General features: G+C 32.9%; 1 protein-coding gene across 1 annotated transcript; it reads right to left on the bottom strand.

Moving 5' to 3' along the window:
• Positions 1 to 2,937: 2,937 nt before the first annotated feature.
• LOC137639345 (piggyBac transposable element-derived protein 4-like) lies at positions 2,938 to 4,206 on the bottom strand. The gene is made up of 3 exons (XM_068371624.1): positions 4,199 to 4,206; positions 3,852 to 4,051; positions 2,938 to 3,542 (listed from the first exon to the last, which is right to left on the bottom strand). Exons 1-3 carry the CDS (start codon positions 4,204 to 4,206, stop codon positions 2,938 to 2,940), a joined length of 813 nt encoding a protein of 270 aa, XP_068227725.1.
• Positions 4,207 to 9,638: the final 5,432 nt, after the last annotated feature.

Here is a 9,638-nt window from a genome sequence, read left to right as displayed (position 1 = left end):
CGATGCCAAATACGTGTTCTATATATGGCTGCTCAAGTAATAAGAGGAAAACAAAAGACAATGGTATTAGATTTTTTCATTTTCCAAGAGACAAATTCTACTGTGATAAGTGGATAAAAGTGTGTTGCCGAGCTGACCCAATTAATACTAAATATGCTGTTGTGTGTTCAGTTCATTTCGACGCAAAGGACTACATAGATGGATATTCAAAAGAGAGCCCCAAGAATCTGAGGGTACTGAAGAAAGATGCTATTCCTTCTATATCTTTACCAAAAGGTGAGTTTCATTATCTAATCAATTACAATCCTGTATCTATACTGGCCTTGATCTGGTCATACCACAGAATGGGCACAATCGTCTGAGCGACCAGATATGGTCATTCCGCAGTGAAGTGGTTAAGCCAGGTTTACCAGTCAGACTGTCAAATCTCGATCCCAAGTTAATCCTCCGACAGCTTACTGGAACTTAGTCTGTTTTACTCACACCTTTGTTTATATTCGGTAACAATTTGCTTGTGCTATTTTATTAGCGATGGTTCCTTCCTGTGCTGCTTAATTAGAAAAAAAAATTAAAGATTAATACTACTGGAGATGCCCTGGGTCAGAGTTATTACCTGGACCCGTGAAGCCAGGTTTAAGCCAGGTTTACCAGTCAGACTGTCAAATCTCGATCCCAAGTTAATCCTCCAACAGCGTGCTGGAACTTAGTCTAGACTGTTTTACTCAGACCTTTGTTTATATTCGGTAACAATTTGCTTATGCTATTTTATTAGCGATGGTTCCTTCCTGTGCTGCTTAATTAGAAAAAAAAATGAAGATTAATATTACTGGAGATGCCCTGGGTCAGAGTTATTACCTGGACCCGTGAAGCCAGGTTTAAGCCAGGTTTACCAGTCAGACTGTCAAATCTCAATCCCGAGTTAATCCTCCAACAGTGTACTGGAACTTAGTCTGTTTTACTCAGACCTTTATTTATATAAGGTAACAATTTGCTTGTGCTATTTTATTAGCGATGGTTCCTTCCTGTGCTGCTTAATTAGAGAAAAAAAATAAAGATTAATACTACTGGAGATGCACTGGGTCAGAGTTATTACCTGGACACGTTCAAGCCAGGTTTACCAGTCAGACTGTCAAATCTCGATCCCAAGTTAATCCTCAGACAGTGTACTGGAACTTAGTCTGTTTTACTCAGACCTTTGTTTATATACGGTAACAATTTGCTTGTGCTATTTTATAAGCGATGGTTCCTTCCTGTGCTGCTTTATTAGAAAAAAAAATGGAGATGCCCTGGCTCAGAGTTCTTACCTGGACCCGTGAAGCCAGGTTTACCAGTCAGACTGTCAAATGTCGATCCCAAATTAATCCTTCGACAGCGTACTGGAACTTAGTCTGTTTTACTCAGACCTTTGTTTATATTCGGTAACAATTTGCTTGTGCTATTTTATTAGCGATGTTCCTTCCTGTGCTGCTTAATTAGAAAATAAATAAGATTAATACTACTGGAGATGCCCTGGCTCAGAGTTCTTACCTGGACTCGTGAAGCCAAATTTAAGCCAGGTTTACCAGTCAGACTGTCAAATCTCGATTCCAAGTTAATCCTCCGACAGCGTACTGGAACTTAGTCTGATTTACTCAGACCTTTGTTTATATACGGTTACAATTTGCTGGTGCTATTTTATTAGCATTGGTTCCTTCCTGTGCTGCTTAACCCTTGTGTTCTGTTGAAATTTTGGTAACATCTAATCTGTTCCGGCTCAAAATGACCCGTCTTATAAATTCTGACAGTTCCTTGCCATACAAAGTACTTTTTAAAATTATTTTGCGTGTCCAGGGTACACTGCAAGAATTTTATTATCATTTAGGCTCCAAATCTACCTCTACCAGCCAATTACTTTATTGAAAAATAGGTTTCAGTTGAAATTATTGCAGTTGAATATTGTGACACCATGGATTTGCATCTAATTTCTGGGAAGATTGCTGTTACATTGCTAAAAAATTTGTGCACATATAACAATACCCTCTTTTTGCATAACTTTTCTAAGATTTAGAATGGCCAGTGTTTATAGAGAGCTTACAATTTTAGTAATTCACCCGTTGTGTAACATTTAATGTTCCGCATAATTCTGATAGTTCTACGCCATACAAAGTACATAATTGATTACCTTGTATGCCCAGGGTCTACTACGCGGAAGTGACTGTCATTTAGACCCCACACTTAACCCTCCCAACCACCCTACCTTATTAAAGATTAGGAATTAGTTGCATTTCTTGCACTTGAACATTACAACAGCATGCTGCTTACATGTAGTTTTTCGGCAGACAGAACGTATTGTGGTCACTTTGTTGTAGTTTTTAAACATATGACAATGCTGTCTCTTTGCAACTCTTTCTTCAGATCGAGAATTATTATATTCTATAGATGGTCTTGCAGCTTCAGCAATTCGTCGGGCATTTGGCGTCCTAGGTAACGATACCCTTGAAGACAATACAGGTTGGACTAAGGCTAATCCAAGTTCATGAAGGAAAATTCTTCTCTTGATGGTATCTTCTGTTCTCCAGTTAGGTTGCACAAGATTCCATAGGACAAAAGCATTGTAGACAGACACATCCATTATGTTATCAAACAAGACCATAGGCCATCTCTTTGTCTGATGCTTTGACCTATAAGTTGCAATAAGTTTGTCTAAATTATCAACTCCTCCTTTAGTTGAATTGTAAAATTCAATTATGTCAGGTTTCTTTTCTTCTTTATCACTACAAGTGACACTATCATTCATGTTACTCAACAATACTACAGTTTTTCCTTTTCTGGGACAATATGAAATAATTATATTTTCTTCATAGTAACCTTCAAGGAAAGTATATCTGGTCATTCCTTTAGGGTTACAGAATTCTACTGGGAGTTCTTTTCGATTTTTTTTTTAGTTCCAACAATTGTTTACTTGCGCTTTTTCAGTTCCTTAGCTAAATCTAAGCTACAGAAAAAGTTGTCACAAGTTATATTTCTACCTTTAAGCCCTTCTGTAAGTTGTGGAACAATACGTTTACCTTGCTCACGTTCTGCAAATTCATCTTTACGACCAATGTAAACTTCAGCATTCCAAAGATAACTATTCTCTGCATCACATGCTGCCCAAATATTTATCCCATATCTATCAGGTTTTGATGGATTATACTGCCTAAATGGACACTTTCCTCTAAAAGGAACCAGTTGCTCATCTACGGTAACAGTTGATATGTTATACATCAGAGGGAGTCTCTCAACCCAAATGTTCCAAATATCTCTAATAGGAGCAAGTTTGTCTGTGGATCTCCTTCGAGCTCTGGTTTCTTTATCATCAAATCTAAGAAACGTAGAATATTTCATAAAGGTTTCAAGGGACATTGTAGCTCGAAATATAGGACGTCTATATGTGTCATCCCAAAGACTCCCAAGAGACTCTCCATGAGATTTATAAATTCCTACTAAAAGACGTAATCCATAAAATGCTCTCAGGTTTTCTAGGCTAATTATATCTCCTGAACCCAAGACACGATTAGCTTCTTTGTTTATCATTTTCAAAATGATATTGAATAATTTTGGAGTTATGAATAATTCAAATGCAGACAGTATATCTGATATTCTTGAAGCTGCATAACGAATGATACCAGGAGTTTGATCAATGATATTTCTTGCACACTTCTTTCCTGATGACCTGTTTGCTTTTTCTGAAGATCATACAATATTTCCCTTTTTGGATGTGAAATTCACAGAGGAAGGTGGTTGTTCTTCATCATTACAGTCAGTATCAATGGATGTGGAATTTGAGCTGGTAGATGTTTGATCATAAGGTTCATTGCCATTATCCATACCGGTATTTCCCTTTTTGGTTGAAGAATTTGGACCGGAAGATTGCTGTTCTTCAGCTTCATCTTCATAGTCAGAGTCACTAAGATCATAATGAACTGAAAGATGGTCATTTTCACCATCATCACTTTCTGAAGATATACAATCACTTTTTTCACCGGATTCATGGCCATAAAACTTGTTTACAAGAAAAGCTGTACACTTTCTGGAACACAAACAAAGAAAACTTCTTGTGTTAGTGTCCAAAATAATTTTCCTAGTATTATATTATACTTAGCATTTTTCTAACCAATATTTCCTCTGAATCATTGTAAATCAAAGACAACAATCTTACAATGATGTAAAGACTTACTTATCCATGGTTGATGAATTTTACTAGGAAATATTTTATGGAAGTTCTCTCACTTTTTTTATCTATACCTTGTAAACAAAGAAGATAAATTTTCTATGAATACAATAATTAAAGGAATTGTATAAACTGCATTTGAAAGGGTAACTTCAATAATCATACCATCTTTGATACAGATAGCGAATAACTGTGAAAAAATACAACAAAAAGTAGGTACGGGTCATTTTGACCCGAATAGATTAGATGTTACTTTTTTTGCTGCTCTGTAACTACTGGGAAAAATTTTACCAGGCTTAGGCAACACATCAACCTCTTAAAGTCAGGAGAATTCAAGGAGTATGAAGCTTGAATCTCTAAAAACAAGAGAGATATGGTAATGTAAAATTGTCTTCGGGTCAAAAAGACCCCTAACAGTGCAGAAGGGTTAATTAGAAAAAAAAATTAAGATTAATACTACTGGAGAAGCCCTGGCTAGAGTTCTTACCTGGACCTGTGAAGCCAGGTTTACCAGTCAGACTGTCAAATCTCGATCCCAAGTTAATCCTTCTGTTTTATTCAGACCTTTGTTTATATTCGGTAACAATTTGCTTGTGCTATTTTATTAGCGATGTTCCTTCCTGTGCTGCTTAATTAGAGAAAAAAATAATGTTGAGCTTGTTGCTCAACTTATTGGTGAATCCTTTACAAACTCCTTGGAATAATGAACTACAGTAAAGTCGTTGCACTTTATATCCCTTTATGGATTACATTGAACACAGCTTATGATAATATCACAACTGTTGTTACTGGCAGTCAGCTGTGTGCTTTCATGGGCTCAATCAAATTCTATTTAAACTATCTTCCAGAGTAATCCATAGACTCTTGTCAAGTTTGAAAACCCAAATCCAGGTGTTTTGGTTTACAAACAACCAATGTTAGTCAAGTAAAAGCAAACAACATATACCGTATCTTGCTTTATTGATACTGTTATACCTATTCACAAATTTACTTTATTAAAACTTAATTACAGAAATCATGATGAAACATATTTACAATTGTCGACATCATACATTAAAGAATAAATAATCCTTACATATTAGCTTACATAGAAACAATTTTATGACATTATACGCATATTTATATATATATATATATATATATATATATATATATATATATACATACATATATATATATATATATATATATATATATATATATATATATATATATATTAAATATACATATATATATATATATATATATATATATATATATATATATATATATATATATATGTATATATATATATATATATATGTATGTATATGTATATATGTATATATATATGTATATGTATATATGTATATATATATATATATATATATATATATATATATATATATATATATATGTATATATGTATATGTATATGTATATATATATATATATATATATATATATATATATATATATATATATATAGGCCTACACACACAAATTTCTACTGGCCTTCAATTTGAGTAACCTTGGTAACATATTTTCATAGGAAAGCAAACCATCTTAGTAGGCTTCAGAACGCAAATATTTCTTCAATTTATAAACAATAAAGCCTGCAATGTAGGCAATAATACTGCTTGAACGAACTGATAAGTGATGAGATGTAGGAATATAAGTATAGTCTTCATTATTTTCACTTGCATCTACTGTAAACTATGATCTGCTATCAACATGTTCTTAGGAGAAGACATATTTATAATATCAACAGAGTTACGAAAATGAGCCACCTATACATTACTTGAACACCTGAGTATGGGGATGGATTTTAGAGGTATGCAATTTCCACGGAGGACAACCTGAATATCATTTTGAATTGAAATGTTCTTATAGGCAGCAGAAAACTGCACAGAAGTAGGGTTATTATTACACCCTCCCATACTTCTTATTTTACCAAAGAAAGCTCCATATGATCTTGGCTCATTTTGTATGGCAGTGAAAATTTTGATTTTTTATTAGAACATTCAATTAATTGGTCTTATAGATTTATCAAGCTCCGATTACAAACTATAAAGCCTTGAAATTCCGTTCTTCTGTTGAATTTTAAATCAGTTTTCCATCAGAAAGTTTTAAATGCCTCATATAAGCTCCAGCCTTATCTAGGAACACTTTAATCAAACCGGCATTTTTTTGTTGCATCGAGCATTTGAAGTCCCGACTGCAAAAATTTCCCGAGTTAAGAATATCGAACAGATCATTGAATAACCTAAGAAATCTGATTGTTCCCTCACATCCTTCGAAGCCAGCATGGTTTTTTTCTAAGCAATATTGCAAGGAGTTTCCAACGGATTCACCTATAAGTTGTGCAGCAAGCTTAACATTCATGTTTCGTTTTATCCACGCAATGTGTTGCGATCTAAGTTTATTGCCTAAATGCAAACCTTTACACTCCTGCAATTTGTGCAGTTTCTTTATGAAACTCCATTGAATGTGATTTCCTTCTCCGTCTATGAATTTCTTTTTTTCTCCAAATGCATTCCTTACTAATTTTAACATATGGCAACGATACAAAATATGCATAAGGGTTCCTGTGTCAATGGATGGAGGAAAGAAGTTCTCATATCATTGTAATCTAAATAACGACCAAACTCTTTAATCATTGATACATTCTTTGCTGTACCATGGAAAGTTACAGACGCAACAGTTATATTGGCACTATGTAACATTTCCACGAATTGACGAAGCAAATTAGTGCGTTCTTGAGCCCCAAGCCTTGCAATAAGGAAATATATATTAGTTGGTTTTGATTTCTTTTTGTCACAAAAATGTCTTAAAAGTTTCCAAGAAAGGTATGTGAAATTCTGCCATCAATTCATAAAAAAACTACGGTTAGATGAAGCTGTTATCATTTGGACTGTTACCAGGGAATCTTAACATGAAATTAAGTGAATGACATGATTTTTTTTTTTCAAATGTTCTGTATTTATAATTATTACAAACATATGAAATTTTTCGTATGAAAACTGTAATTGGATTTCATTTACGTACTATAAAAGAAGTCCTTACCGTCGTAATGCTGATGCAACTAAATGCAACTGATATATACTTTTTAATGCGCACAAAATTTGTTTTTACTGTTAGTGTGTGAGACCCGAAATGTCATAGCAAAAGTATAAATATATTTAAGCAATTAGGTGGGCCTCATTTTTCAACAAGGATATGCGACGCTAAACAAATTTATGTGGTTAGGACTAATTTCAGCAGGGAAATTAATGGCTTCTTGAACCAAAGTCGTTTTCACTTATGGTGTCCAATCTCACACATTAGAAAAGAGAGTGCTTTCCTTTTGGGTACCTCTTTAATTATTTAATTCCTGTATTTTTCTACATAATTTATTGACAAGACTTGAAACCAAAGGAAACGGATACTCGTCCTGTTCCTAAAACTGTTTACATTCAGATAGCTAAAATGCTAGATGACTCGTACGTGATATTATAAAAAAGTATTTATATATTATAACGTACACACCATAAGAACAGAAGGGTCATGATAATGAAAATATATGTGATTTGATTGGGTATTTCTAAATAATATTTGGTAATAACGAATATATATATATATATATATATATATATATATATATATATATATATATATATATATATATATATATATATATATATATATATTGGAAGTGGATATAAATGATAATGTAGATTTTTTTAGAAACGTTTCTTATGAGGCTCATTAAATCTTGGAGAATTTGTCTTCATTTTTTAACTTTTGTGATATTTTCTTACATATTTCCAATGATCTTCCCTCTTTTATTATTGTATCTATAACCTGAAAAAAAGCACGATCTATAAAAAAAAAAAAAAAAAAAAAAAAGAATCAAGGTATGCTTGCTACTTGACATTAGAATATGTGTATTACATACCTAAACCAATGTGTATGAAGATGACAAATGGTTTTCTTGATGCTTTACATGCATGTTGTTTAGAAAACCAATAAAAATACTCAGCATTGATTTCTGCCCTTAATAGTATTGTTTTGGAATAAATAGGCTTACCGGTTTGAAGAATGAGAAAGCTTGTCTGACTCGTGGTTTTCGGACTACCTTCTAGCAATAACACAAATTAATCACTTGGAGAAAGAAATGAGAAATGACGAAGACTGTAATACTTGAAATTTCCACTTTTCACTTTTGCATAGAAGACGAGATTTTTTTATGGTAAACGTTGCATAGGAGACGAGATTTTTTCATGGTGAACGTTAATAAACAGATGGTTATGCTTAAACATCTGTTGTTTTTTTCTGATAAACGCATAGAGAAAAACTCTTGGTCATTGAAGAGAATAGAAACTGAATGTCTTCTAGCTCGTTGGGACTGTTACGTCTCGTTATCCTGTTAAAGAGCATATAAATTATCAAATAGGGTTTTAATGAGTAAATCCGTAAAATACATCGCAAAATATATTTGCACAAGCAGTCATATATACCATATATACCGTATATATATATATATATATATATATATATATATATATATATATATATATATATATATATATATATACATATATATATATATATATATATATATATATATATATATATATATATATATATATATATTTGTGTGTGTGGACATATATGTATGTATATACTTATAGATATGTCGATATATATTCATATAGGTATACAAATGCAGTTGATGAGAGAGAGAGAGAGAGAGAGAGAGAGAGAGAGAGAGAGAGAGAGAGAGAGAGAGAGAGAGAGAGAGACTTTAGTTCCCAACAATGAAAAATTATACGGCCAACTTTGACCCGTGTTTGACGTTTTAAGTGCTCACATCACTCCAGGTACAGTGGTTGTTAAGTTAGTGTAGCTTATAAGTCTTTTTATAGTCTATGTATGAAATATCTGTTTTAATGTAAATGTTTTTTAAAACTTTTTATTTTATTTTCTCATTACTTCGTATATCGTTTATTTCCATATTTCCTTTCCTCACTGGGCTATTTTTTCTGTTGGACCCTTTGGGCTTATAGCATATTGCTTTTTCAAGTAGGCTTGTAGCTTAGCATACGATAATAATAATGATTATAATAAAGGCCTTGTATTATTACTGTACGTAACGTCGCACTTCTTACATTTGCGATTAAGTCGATTTTCACTTTTTATACCAGGAATACCACAATTTTCTATGGTAAAAAAACAATAAGTATGTTCTCTTGTCAAAAAGGTTGAGGCAATTGGGAAGCTTCGTTGGTCATTCGAGACGCTAAGAAGTGGATGAGCAAACAGAAGAGAATCTTTCTGGAAGCGCTGCCATGAAATTGAAGTTATAAAATAGGGGTTTTCACAATTCTGGCTGTTCTTCCAATTGATTTAGAGAGATTGTGTTTGTATATCATTTATATATATAATAATTAATATAGTTATCTCTTTGCATCCATCCCAATCTGGA

This window comes from Palaemon carinicauda, chromosome 4, assembly GCF_036898095.1.
Source record: "Palaemon carinicauda isolate YSFRI2023 chromosome 4, ASM3689809v2, whole genome shotgun sequence".
Lineage (NCBI taxonomy): Eukaryota > Metazoa > Arthropoda > Malacostraca > Decapoda > Palaemonidae > Palaemon > Palaemon carinicauda.
This window is presented reverse-complemented; position numbering and strand designations above follow the sequence as displayed.